Source organism: Ornithorhynchus anatinus, chromosome 8 (assembly GCF_004115215.2).
Source record: "Ornithorhynchus anatinus isolate Pmale09 chromosome 8, mOrnAna1.pri.v4, whole genome shotgun sequence".
Lineage (NCBI taxonomy): Eukaryota > Metazoa > Chordata > Mammalia > Monotremata > Ornithorhynchidae > Ornithorhynchus > Ornithorhynchus anatinus.
Window position 1 is genome coordinate 17,012,064 of NC_041735.1, and position 23,661 is coordinate 17,035,724.

At 48.5% G+C, this 23,661-nt stretch overlaps 1 protein-coding gene across 2 annotated transcripts; it reads right to left on the reverse strand.

The window, feature by feature from the left end:
* Positions 1-928: 928 nt before the first annotated feature.
* Positions 929-22,692, reverse strand: GATA5 (GATA binding protein 5). Of its 2 annotated transcripts, none has more exons than XM_029071085.2 (7): positions 22,597-22,692; positions 20,887-21,625; positions 16,007-16,182; positions 6,924-7,049; positions 5,573-5,660; positions 2,701-2,825; positions 929-1,802 (listed from the first exon to the last, which is right to left on the reverse strand). In XM_029071085.2, exons 2-7 carry the CDS (start codon positions 21,410-21,412, stop codon positions 1,641-1,643), a joined length of 1,203 nt encoding a protein of 400 aa, XP_028926918.1. In that variant the 5' UTR covers positions 21,413-21,625; positions 22,597-22,692; the 3' UTR covers positions 929-1,640. The 2 variants fall into 2 exon arrangements, with proteins under 2 accessions (XP_028926918.1, XP_007653975.2); XM_007655785.4 differs by having other exon boundaries at positions 929-1,799; positions 22,597-22,690.
* Between the last annotated feature and the right edge of the window lie 969 nt (positions 22,693-23,661).

Genomic DNA, 23,661 nt, shown 5'->3' on the forward strand with positions numbered 1-23,661 from the left:
CTTGGCCCAGACACATGCATAACTCCTCCATTTGTTTAGCACTTGCTAAGTGCTAAGAATATAGTACACTTACTATGTGTATATATAAGTAATATATACATGTATATAGTATACAAAGTTCAATATATTAAAATAACATAGGAACTTTTTTCTCTCTCTTTTATCATGATTCTTCCCAGAGAGTTCTAGCTTTTAGTAGCAGTGGTAATAGTAATCAGCCCACTTGTGGACAAGGACCATATCTAACAACTGTTGTATTGTATTCTGTTTTATTGTATGCTTAGAACACTACTCTGCAACAGGTAAGCAGTCAGTAAATGCCATCGGTTGATTGATTGATAGCAATCTTATTTAGTGTTTACTATGTTCAGAGCACTGTCCTAAACACTGTGAAAGAATATATGGGTTGAAATTAGATCAGATTCCTGGCCCTTAACCTCGGTAACATAAGATGTGACTGGTGACAATTAAATAATAAAACACTGAAACAACATAAAAGGCTAAGACAAATACTCAAAATTAGAAGCAAAAGCTCTTAAGGTGGAAACTGAACTTAAATTTCAGAGGACTTGACACCACTGGACTCTGCCTTCATCTTTCCTTACCCACAGGCATTGCTCTTCTCTCCCAAGGTCTGGTCCTTGTAGCACAGAGTAATCTTGTGCTAAAGGAGAGAGATAGTAATCTCATTGTTTCTCACCCCAAGGTAACTCTCCATTTGGATAAATACTTCAGTCATTTGGCCAACTCCATTCTACAAGCATTACTCATTGTTGCTTGTTAATACTGAGAACAAACTTATCCCTTTAAGAAATCATGTCTGAATGAAAAAAAAAGTAATGACCTCTTAAGTGTGAAAGCACCGAGGGCAGGGACTGAACTCCAGTAGCAGCTCCCACAATTAGAGCTAAATAATTCAGAAGGAAACTGAATTTAAAGATTTTTATTTTTGTACAAATTTTAAAGGATTTTGGTTTTTGCCTAAAAAAAGAATTCCCCTGGAATTAGTACTGGAATAGGACTGAAATAGCACTGGTGAATTTTATCTTGTGTGAACTGCAGTGTGAATAAGCTAAATGCTTGAGAAACTATCACTCTAGAGATGATTGTTTTCAATATAAAACAGTAAAAGTTTAAAATAAGATTTTTTTATCTGACACAACCAATAAACATTTAAACGGCAACTGTTTCCATTTTAATAAAATTAAGTTACATGGTGCCATATTATCAGTCTTTATTGGAAAGTGGAGTAAATTGCACTCAAAGTAGTCAGAGAAGGAAGAAATCATTGGGAATAAACATAGATTTTGGGTGGTTTTTTTTTCATTTTGGGAAGGTAAATGCCCTCCTCAGGAAAACCTATTTCTCCTGCTTTTTGGAGATGCGTCCAATTTTCAGAGTTAAAGCTTTGAAAGAACCAAGTACCTTAGCACAGTCAGTCAAAAAGAATGAATTTTGCCAAGTTCCCTGAACGTTTCCTAATCCATCGCACACCATCCAAGATCAATCTGTCTGAAAAGCACATCATTGGCTTGACTGCAGTCCCGTGGCTCTAAGGCAGGCAGTATCTGGCTTTTATCCATTAGGGGAAAAAGTAGAAAGGTTGGTCCAAAAAGAGTGTCTTGTTGCAGCTGAGTGTCTTAGGCTAACGCCAATGCACACCAAGAGTCCTGGCGGAGGGGCCCATTTAATCCTGATTGCTGGGTCATGGCAGTGGACGATGGGAAGGTGTAATCCTCAGGCTCAAACTTGAATTCAGAATGGCTGGTGCTCAGTGGGTCTTCTGCTTGGTTGGAACCCTGCTGGGTTGTAAGAAGGGAATGATTACACATTTTTGTTTCCCCACTTCCTTCTGATTTTTGGCAAGAATAAACATCACCCTTATGGTTGCCACTTTTTCCTGTGATATTTGATCTAGCTCTTTGGTTGTGTGGTTGTGTACCTTAATAACGGTGATAGTGTAGAGGGAAAAAAAATCAAATTGTGAGGCCTGCAATGGGACAGGGATTGTGTCGGACCTGATTATCTTGCATTTACCTCAGCACTTAGTACAGTGCTTGCACGTAGTAAGAGTTTAACAAATATAATAATAATAATAATAATAATAATAATAATAGTGTAGATTCATAGTGTCTAATTCACCAAAGTAAGACTTTTTTTAGGGGTCCTTGGCCCTCATCCTGTCACGAGAGGTTCTTCCCCAGAGAGGGAAAAGGCAGATTTGGTGAACTAAAACAATACTTTTAGGGACACAGAAAATATCAGTAGGAAACAGCCCTTTTACATTAAAGAAATCCAACATCTTCCCTTTGTAAAGCAGAACTTGATAGTGGTTTGCCTAAGGTGCTTATGCTGGGCGCCACCGAAAAGGATCACTAATGCTTTTAGCACTGTCCTCTTTGAAAAGTACTTCCCTAAAGCCACTGAACATTTAGCAAACTGAAAAGTGTCTCTCAGAACTAAATCAAACACCACGGGGTCTAGTAAATGCATGATTAGCTTGTATCTTAATGAGTTTATTTAGATGATTTACATAAACTAATCAACTAGCCAAACACCTCTTCTAGAGAGGTGGCAGGTAGAACCGGAGGGTTTGAGTGATTCCCTCAGGATCAAAGGGACCTGCTGAGGTCAGAATTTGGAGAGACTGGGTCGCAGCTCTCTCCTCAGCTCTCTCCCTAGGTCTCATGTCCTCCTTACCTGAGAGACAGACACGATGGTTTGCCCCGGATACTGCGATGTCACAGAGGGCTCGGCTTTTAAAGTGGCTGCGCTGTCAGAATTTGTGATGGAGGAAGGGGAGTTTGTAGTAGAGGCTGATGACCCTGCAAAGTAACAGGCAAAAATTTACCAGAGCAACCTCACCCAGGGGAGGTCTTGCAGCTGTGTTGGATAGAGTTTCTGGAGAGTCCATCAGCTGTACCTAAATCCAGCCTGACTGATCAGATGAATTGTTTCAAAAGAGCTCTGAAAACCTTAGGAAGCAGTGTAACCTAGTCGATAAAGCACAGGCCTGGGATCCAGAAGACCTGGTTCTATCTCTGGGTTCTAATCTGCTAATCTAATCTGCTGTGTGACTTGGACAAATCACTTAACTTCTCTGTGCTCCAGTTTCCTCAACTGCAAAATGGGGATTCAATACCTGTTCTCCCTCCTACTTAGACTGTGGTACAGGGACTATACCTGGTCTGATGAACTTGTATTGATCCCAGGACTTAGCACTTGACTCAGAGTAAGCACTTAAATACCATAAAAAGCCTTCTCTCTGGATCCATCCCTCTCCCTTTGATAACTTGACAGTGCAAGTTTCCTGAGCTCCTTGGTGGTAGGGAGCTAGAGAGCTAGGGATCACCAACAAATAAACTGTAAACTCCTTGAGGGCAAGGATCCTGTCCACTAAATCCATTATATTTAACTCTCCCAAGCAGCATATCCTAGTGAATAGAGCATGGGCCTGGAAGTCACAGTGACCTGGGTTTTAATTCTGGCTCTGCCACTTGTCCGCTGTATGATCTTGGGCAAGTCACTTCATTTCTCTGGGCCTCAGTTTCCCCATCTGTAAAATGGGGATTAAGACTATGAGTCCCATGTGGGACATGGACTATGTCCAACCTGACTACTTTGTACTCTTCTCCTCGTGCTTAGAACAGTGCCTGGCACAGAGTAAGCACTTAACAAATGCCATTTTAAAAAGTGGCTAGTCCAGTGCTCTGGCCACAGTAAGCACTCAATAAATACCATTTGACTGGTTGATGGATTGACTGATGATCTCTTGATCTTGCGGGTGGCAGGGGGGTCATCCTTGCCTGGATCAAGCTCCCCACTCCCAATTACCATGGAATAATTATGTTGGTATTTGTTAAGCGCTTACTATGTGCCGAGCACTTTTCTAAGCACTGGGAGGAGCAGGGGCCTGGCCAAGGAGACCAACTGGCTGTTAAGAACTAAAACTTATGGTCTGGAGGCTGGAAGAACATCAGACCTGAAATTTGTTGACTAGAATGTGTGCCTTTTTCCAATGCTTCTTACCTTCCCTGTGTAAGTTATGAGTCCTTGTGTGGGCCAGGAAGTGTAGGTTTACCTTAGGTCTATCGCAGAGCGTAGTGCACTGTTTTGCTCAGAATGAGTTCACAGTAATAGCAAAAACAACTAACTAGGCCTGGACAGCCCATCTGTTGAATATGATACGTCTCTGGGTAGTGTAATTTTGAAAAAGAAAACTGGAGATATTGAAATCCTGGATGGAGTTACTCACATTTGGTCAGTCAACCTATCCCTCTTCTCCCTCACTCCTCTCTCTATTCTGGTCTATCTATCTATTCCCCTTAGCACTTACCAAAGGACCAATCTTTCCCCTAGGATGATAGCATGGAAAAAAGATGGGAGAGAAATAGCCTATCTGGGATAATCTGCACCCACTCAGGTCACTCCACAGATCTAACATATCCAGGCTCAGACTGCCCTCTGCCAGTCACAATTTCCCCCAAGTATGTGACCTCTAAGAGTTGGAGAACTGCAGCAGCTGTGCACTGTCACCCAGACATGTTGCCTTTGTGCAGGGGTGTGTGGTTCCCATGAGCTGCTGGGACTCTAGTAGTCCTGACAACCAAGGGAGATGACTTCACATACATGAATGTCCTGCACATCTCCCACAGGGTTCTGTTCCCCCCGCAACACACACCCATCCCGACTCTCAGAGGTGAGGCTGGAATCTGCTCTGACTACTCCCCTAGCAGCAGCTTCTCTCCTTCTCTCCTACTCTTTGTGTCAACCTCACCAGGACCAGAGTGGCCTAAGGTGAATTGAGACAATTCTGTGAGTTTTCCAATGCCTAGGAAAATGTGTAGCTCCCTTATTTAGATTCTGTTTAGTTCAATCATCTGGAGCTCATCTTAAGACTAGTCACTGCCAAGATCTTGACCCAAACCAGATGACCTCATGGACTTGCCCTTCTTCTTCTGGAAGCACCAGCTACCAGGACACCAGGCAGCCCCTGGGCACCAGGCCCCTGCCTATTTGTTTTGTTGTCTGTCTCCCCCTTCTAGACTTTGAGCCCATTGTTGGGTAGGGATTGTCTCTGTTGCCAAATTGTACTTTCCAAGCACTTAGTACAGTGCTCTGCACTGTAATACCCTTGTAGTACATAAGTGCTCAATAAATACAATTGAATGAATGAATGAATATGCCTGCACTTTGAGTGTCATCAGGCAGAAGGAGCCTTAACATGGGCCCCTGACACGATATCAGCTGATTTCCTTTTTGCTCCCAGGCCCTAAGAAATGAGGCGAGATGGGGAGTCTTGGATGGGAGACCCAGAAGGGTCAGGTGTTCTCACCTCCCAAATCAGGTTGAAAGAGAATGGGAAGAGGGAGGCCTGTGAAAATGAAATTAGCAAGCACCAAGAAAATCCAAAACAAAGGGGTCAGAACTTATGTTTAAGACTGACTCTTTCCCTGATAAAATAAATCATCTTTGCTCTCCAGTGCAATTCAACAGTGTGACTCAGTGACAGCTCTGAAAACAGCCTAGCCTTGACCCCCCCCAAGAGGAATGGACAGTAAAAGAACCATACCTGTTGAGCTTTTAGCTTTTGTGATATTTTTGGGCTTCCTTTTCCTCGTCTGGATGCTTTCTTTTTTCATTGCCAGGGGACGTGGCACCTTGACATGAACAAACACAGAATCATTAATATTGTGCTTTGCTTGGGTCTCAGCTCCACATGTGTTGTTTCTCTGTTTACATAGCCTGTGCAGTGCCTGTGAGGTCGCTGTCCTTCACGAAGGGCTATTATTCTCCGCTTCAGTCCTTGGTTGGGAGAAGCATAAGGTGGAGCGGCTGTGTCCTTCCCACAAATGCTGTTTTTCACCACATTTCCTATTCTGCTGCTTCTGATTTATGGAGAGCCTGGCTATCCCCGCTTCCAGGAAAGACAGTGGAGGTTTATGGGGGGGGATAGTGGGGCCTGGACACAGAGCACAGCCTCATGCAGGGGTCAGGCTGCTCTTATGCTTCCTCTGCCGAAAGCCCTAATGGGAACAAGACCAGTGGCTTTGTGCAACTGCATTTCTGCTGGTCACTTGATGTCTCCCTGGAAGATGCATACTGTCCTTGGCCACAGGACAGGTCGGAGAGGAAAATTGGACGGAATAAGTCCTATCAAGTTAGTTTCATTGAACTTCTTGGAAATGGATAGAGTTGACAGTGGCCAGGGCCCAACTGTATGGGGAAGGACCCTTGATGGACAGGGATATTTAATGACTTTAAAACAATTCTTGTGTCCTCCAAGGAAGAGGGGAGAGGGGAAACCAGGTCAGGATTACTTGTAGGTTGTTCTGGGATCTTTCTGAACTGGTAGGGCTGCTCTAATTCCTGGGCAAAATGGCTCCCAGTTGTCCAGGACAATTTCAGCTGACAGGGGGCTATTGTGCCTGTCAACTTCGTCAGGGGTCCTTGGATGCTAACTTGTCAGCATCCTTTCCTGGACCTCCTGTTTCCCACCCCACAACTGGATAATCTGCTGGGGTACAGGCTGATCTCAGAAAGGGAGCCAAAGGGCCAAAAAGGTGCGTGCATCAGTAAAATTTGCTGGGGAGGAGGCAAATGTTGGGCCAAGGGCCCTCTAATTTACCTTGCCTTAGACCCAACAGAGCCTGAAACTGACCCTCTGGGATGAATGAATCACCTCAAAGGAGAGCCCCAGCTCCAGAGTAACAGCACCCAATCAGGGCCCTCCCAAGAGTAGACAAATTGCCAAGGCAGAACCCCCCAACCCCCATGCCTAGGAAGCAGCCCTCCTCTGACTCACCTTCTCTGTACCACCCCCCAACTCCCGGTCCCCCAACCTCCCAACAACATCAGGTCCAAAGGGAAACCCAGGCCCTGCTGATCTGGGAGCCAGTGTTCTACCCAGAGCCCCTGCTCACCCCATGCAGTTTCATATACAATCCACAGGCATTGCAGACAGGCTCTCCTTCTGCGTTCCGTCTCCACAAAGTCGTGTTGGTCGTGTGGCAGTTTGTACAGCAGAGCCCGGCCCGTCGCGACGAGGACTAAACCCAAGAGGGAAAAAGTGATGAGTTTGCAGGAGGGGCTGCGTTCTTTCGACTTACACCACTGCAGCTTTCCCGGAGATGAAACCTCTGACTCATTGCACGAGAGATAAGGCAAGCACATGAAAGGCATAGCATTTCGGTGAGTTCACTTTCATTTGCTAGTGCTTTTTCATTAGGCTGATAAACCTGGCAAGCCTACCTAATCCTTCTCACTCCAAATGCACAGATCTGGCTTCAAAATGATATTCCATATGGGGAGCAGGGGGTGGGGGAGAAAATAGTTGCCACGTGATGGGGAGGGGGCAGCATTTCATACAAATGATTTTATGTGCGTAGAGGTTGGGAAATATTTACAGCAAAAACCTGCAAGAATTGCAGTCGACGACCCTACTCCTTTCAAAATAGGCTCATGTGACGATGTTCCCAGTTTGACTGATGTGCTCAGAAGCAAAAGGGGTTTTGGTTAGACATGAATAAATATTCCCTGGCTCTAAGAAATGTGAAATGGGTTAATAATAATAATGTTGGTATTTGTTAAGCACTTACTATGTGCAGAGCCCTGTTCTCAGCACTGGGGTAAATACAGGGTAATCAGTTTGTCCCACTTGGGGCTCACAGTCTTAATCCCCATTTTACATGAGGTAACTGTGGCACAGAGTAGTTAAATGACTTGCCACAGTCACACAGCTGACAAGTGGCAGAGCTGGGATTTGAACCCATGACCTCTGACTCCCAAGTCCAGGCTCTTTCCACTTAGCCATGCTGCTTCAAGAGAGCTTCTGAAGGTTTTAAAGAGAGGTGCAGGAAGGTATGTGTCTGAGACAGTCTAGGTAGGCTGGGGGATGGACCACATGACCTTTGCTTACCTGTGCTAGTACCCTTTTGGGGAACATCAACTTCACTCAGATAAAAGCAAGTCAAAGACTGAGGAGGAGGAAGAAAGAGGGGCGCCAGGGGATGGTCATGGCTTCGGGCAAAAGGAAACTGGAAGTTCAAAAGGAATTCTGATAAATGAGAGTTGGCTTAGGTTCTCCAATGGGAAAGGAAAGCATGCTTTCCTAACGGTAGAAGGAGAAATAAAACAACAGAAACTCTCCCTGGGTTTAACCTGTAAACTCCAGGGCCTAGGGTGTTTCCTATTAATGGCTGAAAACCTGAGGTATTTGAGCAATTTTAATAGAAGCCTGGAATGAGTGTGAGTGTATCTAAGTCACATTTCAGAGTGAGGACTATCTCTCCACTCAGGTGTCAGAGTGATATTATTCAGCTTCAAGGAAAGGGGGATGGGGAATAATCCCTTTACTCCAGTGGGAGGCTGCCTGTGCTGGAGATGAGGTATGTAACCAAGAATTCCATCCCTGTTTACTTTTCTCGTCTGACTCGATATCATCCCTGGGCTGGATGATGAATGGGGTGAAGGGAAGAGGGATGGAAAGATTTACAAGGTTGGTAGCCCGGTAAAGGCTGAGGAGATTGGTTTTCAAAGACGGATGGGGCTCTGGGTTGTGTCGTTTGGTGGGTTCCCCGATGTGCGCATGCTACCATCTTTGTCCAGGCACTGGGCCTGCCCGTCTGTTCCGTCGTGTCGGTGAGCATTGCAGTGCCAGCTCTGACCAAGGCCGTGGGCTCCAACAAAGGCCACCCTCTCGGGGTGACAGTGTAATACAGTGTTCCAGCCTCATATCAGAGGACATGGGAAGCAGCATGGCTCTGTGGATAGAGCACAGGCCTGGGAGTCAGAAGGTCATGGGTTCTAATCCCAGCTCCGCCACTTGTCTGGTCTGTGGCCTTGGACAAGCCACTTCACTTCTCTGTGCCTCAGTTACCTCTTCTGTAAAATGGAGATCAAGATTGTGAGCCCCACGCAGGTCAGGGACTGCGTCCAATCTGATGCGCTTGTATCCACCCCAGTGCTTAGTACAGTACCTGACACATAGTGAGCACTTAACAAATACTACAATTATTAAAGGATGGAAAAGCTCTTAGTCCCTCAGACAGGAAAAGTTCCCTCAGTGGAGCCCCCGGCACACATGGAGAGATGCAGCGACAACTCTCGGGTGAATCTGGTATCTGTGGGGACATCACAAGTCTTTGAAAACCAATCCGTTTTATCCGAGATGGAAGACGGAAGAGTTGGGCAGTTAGGAGCTTTTATCGAGGGCATGCAGGGTGATGTGATTGCTTTTCAGGCCAAATGATAGCTAAGGATTACACTGATTCACTTTTCGGAGGATGCCATGCCATGACCCTTAGCCAGCTGCAGCCCCCGGGCTTGCTGATCTAAAAGTTCTGCCGTAGTTCTTCCTCTCCAATGAATTCCAAGTTTGTGCCCAGCATTGGCCTTATCTGGTCAAAATGACGAGGCCCTTGCTTCTGGGACAATTGCGTAAAGGATATGTATCTACAGACATCAGAAGCCAAATAAATCATCTGTGGTGGATTATTTCCACCCCTCCCAAACTTGACTCGACAGAGGAGCTGAAATGGGCTGGTCCTTAATCCTAGAGAAGCATAATGGCTTAGTGGAAGGAGCCTGGGGCTGGGAGTCAGAGGAGCTGAGTTCCAATACCACCTCTGCCACTTGTCTGTTATGTGTGACCTTGGACAAGTCACTTAACTTCCCTGTGCTTCAGTTTCCTCATCTGCAAAATGGGGATTCAATACCCATCCTCCCTCCTACTTAGACTGTGAGCCCTCTGTTGAGCAGGGATTGTATCCTACCAGATGGTCTTGTATCTACCATTTAGGTCAGTACTTGGCACTTGGTAAATGCTTAACAAATACCACCACTATTATTATCTTCAAGGTGTGTTCCCATTCCCTTTCAACTTCCCTTGAAAACCCAGCAAAAAACTCCCCTCTCTGGCTTTTGCCTTCACTGGACCTGCTCTGGACTCCTACCTTGACTTGGGCTCTGCATCTCCTTCCTGCTCCTTCCGCTCACTTGCCACCAGGTAACCCTTCTGACCTTATGATTAAGACTAGTATAATCATAGGTGTGGTATTTGTGAAGTTTAAAATGTGTCAAGCACTGTGCTAAGTGCTGGGGTAGATGTGATACCATCTCTCTGTTTTCCAATTAAAGCAAAAATCCTCTGCTTCTACAATCTAGGCAAGTCCTTTGGGAATGCACTGGGTGTTCTGAAAGTTTGTTTTCCTCTTTGCTTCTTGCATTTCTTGGTTGCTGTTTGCATTGTTCATCTTAAAACTGCTCTCACTGACTGCAGTGGCAATATATTCTGGCTCAGAATGTGCTTGACTAGTGCTGTTTGGCCATCTCTCTCAACTCTCCTATGGTGTGTTAGGTAGCTTGTGACCAATCAATAAATTTGGTACTTGCTGAGAAACAGTTTGAAATAGTCCCTTTCTGTACTAAAAATCCAGTTTAATTTTCTTCAGGAAATTTTACACTCAACTCTGGTTTCCCAGCACGAATTCTACACTAAATATGGCATTGTGGTGGAGACAGAAGGTACAGTCAAGGCTACTTTTTTGCTAACTGAAGGACGAAAGGCATAATATGTTATTGCAAATTTCCTAGCAGTTTACTTAAAAGACAGAGCTCCTCTGCCCACTTCCCCTCCTTCAGAATTTTTTTGTAACATTCTGACCTTGTCGAGGAAGTTGTTGACTTCAACATTGTGTGCAGATGTTTATTTATAAAAATGTAGTATATGATTAAACAAAAAACTCTGAGTGTGGAGGGCTTGACAGCCCCTGGGGGCTGATAAGCTGTTAGAATTGTATTTAATTTCTGTGTGTTTAGTCATAAACCTCATGTTAAGAGTTATATTAGGGGTCTGACAACCAAAGAGCCAGAGTCAAAGGAGGAGGAAGTCTCTTTCTCTTTGGAATATTTGTAGCCTCCTGGCTAAAGAACCCTTCATTTTGAATCAACCAAAAACAGCAGAATGGGCTGTGCATTGGTGGGAGAGAGAGAGAGAGAAGCCTCCTGCTTTGGAGGTTCACAATGACCAGAACTTTATAAGCAGATCAGAATCTATGCAGACCCATTTCTCCATGGATGTAAAGCAGATGGTCTGGGCAAAATCTGTAACATCAGAATAAAACGTTAATGTGATAGGGGCTATTTAAGTCATGATGATTTTTCTGCTTCCAGGTTCTTTTCATTTCAAAGGCAGGAGTCCTCGAATGGAGGAAAAGTAAAATGTAGAATCAAAGAGATGTTCAAAGCTTAAAAAAAAGAAGTTAAGGAGTCTGATTAATAGTAATAGGCTGTCTAAATTAACTCTCCATTTCATTTTGCCAGGTTTCTGGCAGTGAGCAAGCACATTGTGGGCATTCAGGAAATGCAGCATTAAATGGGAACAGCAGAATTAAGTAGAGAATTAGATAGCTTCTTCAGAATATTCAGACCAAACTCTAATTTGCCCTAAGTATTTTGTAGCGGCTGAATCTTCAGAAAAATTTCTGCAAATCTGGATTTACTACACTAGATCAGAAGTGAAAAGCCCCAGGCCACATTTGGAGAGAGAAGAGAAAGGGCAGACAGAGAAAACACTCACTGTTCTCGCCCCCGTCCTTCTCTCTGTACACTTCCTCTGAATGCCCAAGGTTACTTGCAAGCTATTGCCAAGCTCAAGATGACTGCCGCATTGCCTACTCATTTACTAAATTAGCGACTGCAAGCCCAGTTCTTTGGGCCATGCATAGAGATTGTGCTAGCATGAAAGACACTACCCTGTCCTCCCCATTTCTTAGAGACAGAAATTTCATCCAGAAATGAAATGCCTACAGCTCATTCAATTAAATGGGATTTTTGGAGTATTTCAAAGGATAATCAACTTAGTTCCCACAAAGTTTTGGAACAATGCATGGGGCACTTAAGAAGACAGAAGGGCTTGGTGTGATTTCTAAAATTAGCTATTTTCATATGCAGCTATACTTTCACAACCTCTCCCTTCTTATTCCAAGTTCCCATTGTAATCAATACTAAAATCAGCCCCTTCAGTTCAATAGTATTTTGCCCATAGAAATAATCCCTAAGAGCAGTCAAAATACAACAGAAAGGAAATTCCTGCTTGAGTTATTTGCAAAAAAAAGTCTTATCCAATGAAACACATCAGCAAACACTCAGTATGTCTGCTATATTATGTTCCATCTTCCAGAACTATTCAAATGACTCCCCTGTAAATCCTGATGAAATCTGCAGGAAAATCCCTGTTTTTTGAAAATCCTTGAAGACACCACACAACTAGCAAGGCAGGTGGAATTATGGTAACCTCTGCAACAATGCTGGTGGATTGGCAGCAAAACATTACTGAGCCATGACACAAGCTTGGGTCCCAGAGTTGAGAGATTAAAAGCCAGTTCCAGTGACTTGGACAACTTTATGAATGGAAACCAAAAATTATGCCAGATGGAAAACTGATATAGCATGCTGGGTTCTGTCACCCTGGAAGTCAAGGGGGTAAGATTCTGAAGCTTGAAAATGAAATTTTAATTAATATTATAATCCAGATGGGTTATTAATTATTGCCCAATTGCTAGTATCCAGTGATGAAAAGGAAGCAGTTCATTTAACGAAAAAGGGAAAGGAATGAAAACTTTCCCCTAGTACTCCAGTCGGGATGTAGTAAGGGGAACCTAGTCAGAATCGGTGCTTTCCTTCTGTGAAAGAAGCACAGAGTACGATTTGAGGGACTGAAAATTCAAGTGGACTTTCCTTTCCAGAAAGGGTATGTGAAAGAGGACAACAAACCTCCCATCAATACTATTAATTGATTCCAAGGTAGCAAAATCTCAGATCAAGTAGCCGCTAAGTGAAAATGTTTCCAACATTATGGGGGACCATGGTGGGAAAAGTTTTGTTGGGACTGTTCAACTTTCTCAACAGGTTCCAGGAATTGGTCTGTATTTAAAAATGGTATTTTAAGAGGGGAATCTAACTGGGACATTTATGCCCTATAAGGCCTCTCTTCTTTTGAGTTCCATCCAAACCTCTCCCCTTATATTTTGACTTTGTTTCCCCTTTCAGTGATTAAAGATGGATTCCATTTGGCTGAGAAATGAATTTTTAAACATTCTAGGAATTTCAAACCTGATGATTATATCACTAACACGTACTGTAAAGCCTAATTAATTTTAAATGCCAGGGACAAGAAAAAAATGGAATTAGAATTAATTCTATTTGGATGGTCATCTATTTCATTTAAAAAGCAACAGGGCATCTGGTCACCCAAAACAACTGGTCAGCTGGATAATATTGGCAAGTGTTCCCAATATGGCCCTTTGGGGCAAATTAAATAAATCATCCTAAGGAGTTTTGGTGTCTATGTATCTAATATCTAAAAGTAAAAATACAAAGTATCTATGTATTTAACATCTAAAAGATAGACCTTTTAGTATCTATCCTTCACTTACAAAAGTGCTTGACACATAGTAAGCGCTTAACAAATATAATAATAATAACTATAAAAGTAATAAGTGGGGATTCAGAGAGGTGGATTGCATACAGAGTTTTATAAGTATTTTATGGGGAGTCATTAATAAAACACAGGGATCTTGCATATTTTAAAATCCTTTTAAAATGATAGACAGCATGATTTATAAGACAATGGTACAGTTACATTTTAAGATTTTTCATCCTATACTTAATGGCACTCATATGACTGTAAATCATCAAAAATACAATTCTCCTGGTAATTTAACGCACAACACGTGATTTTCTTGGTTCAGATATCTATATCTCTTTTTTGCTGGATCCCCAACACAATATGCCCAGATCTGCAGGAGAGTTTAGCAGAGTTCCAGGACCAGAATGGACACCAGTGAAAGAATATGAGTCTTTTTCTATGGCAACGATTCTGGACATTTCCATGTTTGTTATAAAACTAGACTGAAAGCTCACCGTGGGTAGGGACTGTCACTCTTTTTTGCTGTATTGTACTTTCTGAAGCGCTTAGTTCAGTGCTCTGCACACACTAAATGCTCAATAAATACGACTGAATGAATGAAAACTAAATTCTACTCCCAAGCAGAGAAAAGAGTTACTTTAAAGGAAGCAAACACGCACAGATGAATTTATGGTAGGTGAAAAATAAAAGACTCCCTCCTCCCCCAAAGCTCATTATCTCATACAAGAAGAAATCAAGTCAGTGGAACACGGGAATTAACATTTTTACTTATCTCCCACCCCAGGCCAACCTCCACAGCTAATTAGTGACAGGGTACACTGCAAAATTTTCTGTTCTACCTAGCCCTGTTGAGTGATTAGAAACAGTTTACTTGGCACATGTATTTAATCGGCCTTAACTTTCTATGTTCTGCTCAACAAACAAAAGGCAAGGAGACAAGAAAATTAAAATAATTTCCCCAAGGTCATGTTTAATGAGACAAGACACACATCACATATATAACGAGGGAAAAGGGAGGGAAGGGGAACAACAATACCAAAGTTGCAGATTTCAAATGACTCAGGAAATGCTGAAGTGAAAAGGGTCTCAACCACCTTGACTCCCCCTCGCACTGTGGATTTAATTAAAGTCTGACTATTGTGGTGAAATCTCTACATTTAGGGTGAGTTAATGCTGTGCTGGAAATATCCAATTTAAATGTATAAATAATTTTGCTTATTTTGCATTTGTAATAACTCCCAAGGCCTCCCACCCTTTATTTAAGAATAAAGAGTAACACTAGAGAAAGAACTTTAAACCATCACAATATTCTTTAGGGTATATTATGGTCCACTTGAAAACTCTGCAGACATACAGTTAGGGTAATTATGAAAATGCGCTTCCACATTTTCCTGACCATAGTTTATGAAAATATTACTCCTTAATGCGAATTTTACATTTTTGACATCTCTGAAAGAACAACAGAGGAGATCAATTTTTACGAATCCACGAGGAAGTTAGAGGTGTTAAATTCCTCTCAGAGATTGTATCTTTTGAGTTTTTTCATCATAAGGATTTCTCTCTGAGGTTATAAACCGTAGGGTCTAGTTTCAGCACTTCGGTATTTGAGCATTTACACATAGAAGTCAGGAACAAACAAGCATGAAAATGTAGTTTTTAGCATTAAAAAATCAAAAGTAGTAAAACTATCCCCCTCCATTCCCCAAGGTCACAGGAACAAAAAAATTCAGCCCAAATTAGGAAAATTTCACTAAGTCGTGAACTAAAGAAAAGTCAAATCTCCATAGAGAAAAAAGATTTGTGTTCAAAATACAGATAGTTTAGAAAGGTAGTATATCCTAATTAATGTGGCCTATGTAGATGTAAGCTGTATCATCAATATTTGGATTTGTAAAATAAATGAGTAAAATGAACCCTAACCATGGCGCCCTTATCCCCTGAACTACCTGGTCAGACAAGACTGCGGCTAAAATACGGGTATTTTCTTTAATTTTTTTATCCTCCTGCACCGGAGCAAGAAGATATTTCCCTGATGCATCTTCTTTTATTCCTGAGCCAGAAGTCCGGGGTGGGGACTCGCTTCTAGTCTAGACCCACCGACCTTGATGAAGCCCATTGCCTGTCTGTGCCCCCGACCCCGGGATTCCCGGCTGGGTTCGGAGTCCTGGACGCCGGGGTCCCGGAGCTGGGGGAGGAGCAACAGGACAGGCAGGCACGCGTGGGAAACCCACGGCAGCCACGGAGGCCGGTGGACTGGGGTAAGGGTCCGGATTCAGAACCGAATTTGACGCTTCCCTCCCGGCCCGCCTCAAGGCCCAAAACCCTGGAGGGACAGGCTTCCCTCCTGCCCCCGGCGAAGGCTCCGGGCGCGGGGTTGAGCCGAGCTGGCCGACCCCCGTCTAACCCTCCACTCCCGCTTCCAATTCTGCAGACACCTGGAGGAGGCCCAGGTCAGAGGAAGGAGACAGGATCCCTGCCGCCCCGCTCCGGTCCTTCACTGCTGACGGGTGAGACCCTTTCTCAGACGCACCCCTGGGCTCTCGGGGACGGGGGCTGGGGCCTAGGGGCGTCACTTACCAGCCTCTTCTGGGGCTTGATGAGTGGCCGGTTGATGCCGTTCATCTTGTGGTAGAGGCCGCAGGCGTTGCATAGGTAGTGGCCGGTGCCGTCCCTCCTCCACAGCGGCGTGGACATGGCCCCGCAGTTGACACACTCTCGGCCCTCACCGGGGAACTCCTCCAGGAATTCTGAAACTGACAGGCAGAGGCTGGGGTCGAGGGTCGGGACTGGGGCCTGGACCCGGAGGGTTGGGGTAATAATAATAATAATGGTATTTGTTAAGTGCTTACTATGTGCCAAGCACTATTTTAAGCGCTAGGGTAGATACAAGGTAATCAGGTTGTCCCACGTGGGGCTCACAGTCTTCACCCCCATTTTACAGAGGAGGTAACTGAGGCACAGAAGTGAAGTGACTTGCCCAAGGTCTCGCGGCAGACAAGTGGCGGAGGCAAGATTAGAACCCACACCCTCTGACTCTCAAGCCTGAGCTCTTTCGACTAAGATAAGGGCTAGGGCCGGGCCCGGGGTCGGAAGCGGGATTGAGGCTAGCTAGGGCAGAAGTCAGGGTCTGGGGCTTTGGAGCCTAGGTGCCTTTCATTCATTCAGTGGTATTTATTGAACGCTGTGGGCAAAGCACTATACTAAGCGCTTGGGAGAATACACTGTCACAACGAACAGGCACATTCCTGCCCACAACGAGCTCAGAATCTAGAACCTCCACTCCAGGAGGCTTCATCTCCCCCCGCCCCTTTTCCCTACTGTTGCTAGTTGTGGGGGAGGGATGTCCCCAGGCAGGACCCATGGGGGGCTGCAGCGCCACATCCCCTGGGCCCGGGGCGTCGGAGAGAAGGACTCGAGCTTGGAAGAGGTGGGGAGGGTGATAGGCGGCGGGCGCTTTCAGTGCGTTTTGTTTGTTTATTCTAAGGCTTTTAAAATGCTAAATAACCGGAGATGGAGCTGACCCCGTCTCCCGGGTCCGTCCCGTCCCGTCCCGGCCTAGGCCGTTCAGTCTACCCGGGGTTGGAAATCGGAGAAGAAATAAGCTGCGAAGAACATCATGCCCCACGCAACACTCGTGGGCATATCTCCCCGAATACAGGGGGCAGGGAACCTGCCTGGGTCGACAGAGTCCCAGGGAAATGGAGAGGGAAAATAAATCCGTATCATGCGGACAGGCCATTTGGGGGATTCAAGCCTCCGAGGCTCTCTCTGTCCTCGTTAGCCCGGGCGCGGAGGGTTGTTAATATCTGGATACTTGTTTCACCGCTCCACTCCACTTTGCCCGGATAGATTCACCCCATCACTAAACTGGTCAGGGCACGGAGCGACGCCGGGATAAGGGGGGAGCTGGGAAGGGGGGTATCAGGGGAAGCCCTCCCTTCTCCTGCCTCCCCCTCACCGCCACCTTTCTCTGAGTTTATTCTGGAGGCGACTACCCCGGCCCGTTCCTTCCTCGGGTCTGTGGGGTCACGGCGACGCCGGGCCGGGACCCAGGGCCCAAGGCCCGGGACCCGGACAGATCATTCTCTACCATCAGGCTTTCTTGCTGAAAGAAAGCAAGAAACCAAAAACTTTCGTCGAAGCCATAAAGTCCATTTCCCCGCGGAGTCCCGGCCGAGTTACCGGGAAATCAACCACGACTTCCATCCAGGAGAGAAACTCCAATACCCACTTACCCAGGCCCTTTACACGGCGGGCGCGGTATATTTCTGCCTCCCTCCTCCCCGCCAGACCGCTCTTCCTAAATCGGGTCGCCCTAAAAGAATGTCCCCGGGCCTCGCCGTGCCCCTCTTTCTCCCCTGGCTCAATGATCTCCCCGCGAGCCGCAGTCCCCGTACTGCCAGAGGCTCTAGATTATTCCCCCCCCCCCGAAAAACAGGGGGACCCCTTTGCCACCTCTCACTCCAGACAGGTAAATGAAAAGCCCCCGATCCCCGCCCACGAAACGGGGGAGTTGGGGGAGATAAACTCCCTCTCTCCCGCTGTTTTCTTTTCCACTTAACCTTTTCGGGTATCATTTGGTGATTTCTATTCCGTATTTTTTTTTCCTAAACCGAAAACCTAATGAAGATGGATTTCATTTCATTTCCCCTAATGCTGGGGCTTGGGTTGCAAAAAACCCGCCCCCACCTCTCCCCCCCCCCCCCCCCCTCATGTGGCTAACGCTGATTTCAGTGGCAGGGTGCGGGATGGCCGGGGTTGTACAAATAAATGATCGGTATTAATGTTATTCTAAGATGATAAAAGGAGGGGGGGCGGAATTGGAAGACTTTCCTGATTTCCATCAAATGTTTTCGGTTGTTGACTGGTGGCGACACGCAGGCTGGGGGCGAGTGATGGAATGTCCATGGCCGTGGTCGGCGGGGAGGGGGCGGGAGGGGATGGAGGGCCGGGGGGGTGGGGAGTAGGGGGAGGCGCGGGATCAATCACACCTCGGGCTCCGGGCTGACAAATGACAGAGGTGCTGGGGGTGGAGGTGGAGGGGCGGGGGAGAAGGGAGAGGAGAAGCGGTCAGCTCTGTCCAATCTCTCTTCCTTCCAAAGCATCCCTTTCGGACCATTTCGATCTGGACCCCTGTAGTCCCGGGGTGGGGGGAGAGGAGGGGAACACGTGTGGGCAGACTCCAACACTTGTGGGTGTCTGGAGTAACCAAGACGGTGCCCACCCAGGGACCCATCAGAGCACCAGATATTGAGGATCCTTTCCCGGAGAACATAAGTATCAGTCAGGGTTTAAATTCGTTTCTGGGCAGAAACAGATATCAAAGTTGACTTTTGCGTAAATGTTCCGGGAAATTGGAGCAATGGCAGGATGGACATTTATTCCGGAAGCGACCGGGTTCTTGGCTGCTGTGAAGACAAGGCAGCCTTCCCTTAGCGGGGAGAGGGAACTGGAGGGAGGTTGCGGGGCCCTGCGGGATTCTTCTCAATTCAAAGGAAATTTGGGCGCCTTCTTTCCGGGCTACCGTTGTCTCTCCCTCTGCATTCCCCGCCGAGGGGAGTCCTCGGCCTCCGGGCGGGCGCTGTTTGGGAGTAGGTGGGGGTAGGTCCTCCCCTAACCAGGGGTCACCCCCCGACACAGACCTGCGGCGCGGCGCTAGTTGACACGAAGTGGAGGAGGGAGCAAGGACATACAAGCTAAACACATAAATACTAGGAACCGGAGGTCTGGTTCTGTCAACGTGTGAGTTGCGCTCGGAGGGATCAATTTTTGAAGAAGAGATTCATCTCTGAGTTTCTTCAGGAGTCCCCAGGACCTCGACCCCCTCTTCCCCCCCAAGTCCCAGTCACCCAGACACCTTTCTTAAGCCGATTCATCAGGAATCGATCTCGCCGGCCAGGTCGCCACAGCGAAAGTGAAGTGAAAATTCTGGACAACTTTATGGATAATTCCAGCCATCACAAGTCCACCTTCGGCTGAATGACTGGGGTGACTGGGGGGTGAGGGGTTCTTGTATGATCTGGTTAAATCCGGTAGCTGAGTGTGTTTGAGTGGAATCGGGCAGAAATTGGGTGGGGGGGACCAACCACCCCTCATGGACTCTGGGCTGGGAGCAGGGGCAACAGAGCCGGATCGCTCCGCTGGGTAACCTCACAACGAGCCAGGGCCCTCAAGGCTATAACACGGCTGAGACCATGAAGGGGACGGTAAACCACTTTTAAAAATAACATAAAAAGGAAAAAGAAGAGGAGTCAACCTAGACACCCCCCCCCTTTTTCCTGTCCCTCCCCTCCCGCCCCCCCCCAACTCTGCCGCCGGGGAAGCCGGCCTCTTGGAGGTGTACGAAGACTCTAGACAATTAATTTATTCTCAGTTCTCCTGCCCTACTAGAGAGACTTACGGGGCCGAGTGGTATGGCTATAGAATGGATATGAAAGAGAGGAAAACAAGAGAAAAAGAGAAAAAAAAAACCCTCCCAAAACAACTCCGGAGAAACGTGGGTTTTATTGCCCGTCGCCTGATTGAGTTTCACTGTCGCTTCGGAGGGGGCAGATTGAGGCAACGGGGGGATTGTTTGGGCGAAGCCGAATTAGGAGACCAAGAGTCTGTTCAAATATAAACTAATTTACCACAATAAATTACTTAAAAGGGAAGGCGCTATAAATCTGCCCTCCTCACTTAAACACAGGCTAACCGGCGAGGCGGGGCGCCGGGAAGGGACGAGGGAGATGAGAGGGAGAGGAGAAAGAGGATGTCACTTTGGGGCAGGGGGCAAGAGAAGGGGAGGGAGGAGGTGGGTGTGAGGAGAAACCACCGAGTTTCATTCTAGATCAGTGGGTATTAGGAAGCCCTCCACTCCCCTTCCTCGGAGGGATTAGAAAAATCTTCATCGGCAGGGACCCCCCCGCCTCCTCCCACCCCGGCCTGATGAGTGTGTGTGTGTGTTGGACCAAAGATGAGAGTGCAGGCAGTTATCCGCATAATTCAAGCCAGGAGACCAGCTATTAAACACCATCGTGGATTGTATTTTGTTTCTCTCTTGGCCTGAATGATGCGGAAGGCCCGTCTCCCTCGATCACACTGTGCCGAAAACATCCGAGCCGGGCGTGGGGGGAGGGAAGGAGGAAGGGAGGGAAGGAGGAAGGGAGGAGAGACCACTCGGAGAACTAAATGTCTCCCCGAGGCCTTGTCTCCCGGAAGCGCCGCCTGCTTTTGACGTGTCTGACCCCCATCTCACCCCGATTCAGGGTTACTGGGGCATTTCCCAAGGACTCTCTTTCCTTTCTGTCCACCCTCCCCCGTTGACGACGATTAGTTCCGAAATGGGGAGTGGGGGGCAGAGACCCCGCCGGTCGGCAGCGGCGGCCCGGGGCCCGGGACCCAAGGTGTGGGTTGCCCGGCGAGGCCCGGCTCCACTGCGCCGGAGGGACGGGCAAGGGGACGGGAGGATCACTTACCGAAGGTGGACCTCCTGCCCGGGAGGGCGGCCTGGCGGCTCTGCAGGCTGTGCAGGACGGTGCTCTCGAAGTGGCCCGTGGTCCAGGACGGGGCCATGTCCGGGCTCACGTAGGCCGGGTAGGGGCTGGGGTAGGATCCATTGACGGAGCGGACCAGGGCGTTCCCGTACTGCTCCCTCCCTCCGCTGCCCAAGAGCAGGGGGCTCTGGTAGGCGCCGTCGCGGGCCCCGTTGCTACCCCCGGGGGGGCTGTGCGAGTAGGAAAAGCCCGAGGGCGGGTGGGGGCTGCCGGGGTTGAAGGCGGAGGCCTCGCCGCCGGCCTGGGCCCAGCCCGGATGGTTCCCCAGCGGGTGCGCCTGGTGGGCGGACTCGCAGCCTTGGAGGTAGGGCAGGGTCTGCAGCATGGACGGGACCCGCGTCGTGGGCACATATACGGGCGAGCTGGCGGACGAGTGTAGAAAATTGGTCGAGTCGTGGCTGTAAGCCGACTGGCCGTGGTTGGGGGCGAGAGCGAGGCTCTGGTACATCGCGGCTCCTCTCTGTAGGTCCTGGCGGCTCGGGGCGATTGGAGATGGGGATCCCTTGGGGCCTACAGGAGGCGGTGGGCCACAGGCACAGGGGTAGGTAGATTGCGGTTTTTTTTCCTGGTCGTGCACTTTGGAGTTTTTTTCCCTTTTTCTCCGGGGGTTGGTGTCTACGCCGCGGAGCGTCGTCCGGTTGTTGGCAGTGGTCGGCCTTACCTGGGCGGGGAGGAAACACGAGAGTAGGCCTGACCATTCCCTCTGTTTATGGTTCCACCGCCCTCTCGTAAACCCCGCCCGGCTTCCCCCTACCCTGCTTCCCGTCCCCCAGCCCGGCACCTGCGCTCCCAGCCTGAACTCCCGGGTCTCCGCTGGGAAACGTGTCCGCCCAGAGCCCAGCAGCCCCGGGCAGGCCGGAGGGGAACTGGTTCCCTCTGCGGGGTCACCTCCAAGGCAGACCGGGCCCTCTTGGGGCCCTTCCTTCTCTCACCACCTGTCTTCTCCCAGATTTACCCCTTCCTTCTTCGAGGGGCCAAAGCCTACGGGACTAAGCGGGATTAGCCGTTTCCCCGAAAAGCAGGAAGAAGAAGGGAGTGGGGAAGGAGGAAGGGCCCTCCAGGCTGGGAATGGGATCTAGAGGAAGCTCTGGTCCTGTTCATCTTCCTCCCACCCACCCTTCCGCCGGGAATCTCGTCCCCCTCAAAAACCGAGGAGTTGTACCCCCATCCTCCCTCCCAAATCTCCGATTACAACGATTTGGGCATTCATTCATTTGATTAAACCTCCCCCAACTCTCCGATTAGAGCATGTTGAACTCGGGTCACCTAGGGGAGAACGGAGAGACGCGAGAATCAGAATAAACCTAACCAGAGATTTCCCGTTCCTTCCAAACCAAACCCCAAAGCAGCAACCCCAGGGCAAGAGGAAAGCCCTAGATGATCAAAAACCTTCGGCTCCTGGGTTTCCTTTCACCCCGGAAAGCAGAGAGCCGAGGGGGCCGGGGGAGGGTCAGGGTTGGTGGTCACTCGTCTTCCGCCCCTGGGTGTCTGGAGGAATCTGAAAGGCTCAGCCCACCATCGCGAACCTAATTCTGTGGGACCCAGGGATTTGGCGGCGGGAGAAGGGGGAAAAATAAAAATAATAATAGTTTTTTAAAAAACCCACAACACCCCTTTCGTTCTCTCTCTCACTTGCTCAGGAATCCATTGCGTAACCCGGCGCGGGACGTTCCGGCTCTCACCCTTGGAAAGGTGATTTTCAAAATAATGGAAATCGCGATCGTCGTAATCAATTAAAAAGTCCCGACCCCGCGCGACCCGCGCCGGGGATCGGTCGAAAACGGCGCCGGCCCAAACAACCCGGACTTTGGTTTGGGGAGGACTCCCGCCCACCCCACCGCTGGCCCACAGTGTCCCCTCTTCTGCCCCCTTGCCGGAGAAGCCCCGGCCGGAGCGCTTATCTCCGCTAGGAGCCCCAGCTGGCAGATTAAAAAGAAAAAAAAAGTTGTTGGAGAAGACGAGATACTCACGGCGGTGGGGAGGGAGGGTAGGAGGGAGGGGGCAGCGGCCGCGGCGGGCGGGCGAGCGACTGGCAACTGGAGAGAGCGCGGCAGGGAATCCCGGAGAGAGGGCTGGGCCAGGCCCGGCCCCCGAGCCCCTTCCCACCCCCAGCCCCACCCCCTCCGAACAAACTTTTTCAAAGTTCAGACGCTTTCCCCACCCACCCGCCCACCCTCTCTCCTCTGCACGACTTCTCCCCGCCTCCTCAGCCCCTCCGGACGGGTGGCGGCTCCAAGTTTCTGCCTGTCCCGTACCCCACCCCCTCCTCCCCTGGCTCCTTTACCGCCCCTCGCCCCCTCCCCGCGGCCTCCGGGGGGTCACGGCAGGAACCCCGGACTCCGGCTCCGGCCCGGGAGAGGACGGGCCCACGCCGTCACGTGGCCAGGACTGTCCAGAGGGGACGGAACGTTTCTCCCGGAATTGGGTGTCCGGTTGGAGAGGCGAAAAAAAAAATAATAATAATGAAAAAAGCACAACATAAAGAACCAAGCGCGGCCCGCTCCGGCCGCTGGACTGGGTCCGGCCGCCTTGGCCCGAGCCCCGGGATCGCGGCAGCGAGAAGACCCCGCCGCCTCCCTTCCCCCGTCCCGGCCCCCGCCTGGCCCACGGACTCAGTGGGGCCTCTCTTAAGCGAAAATTGATCAGATTTTTTAATTAAATCGAAGACATATAGAGAATAAGATGTGGAATAGTCTG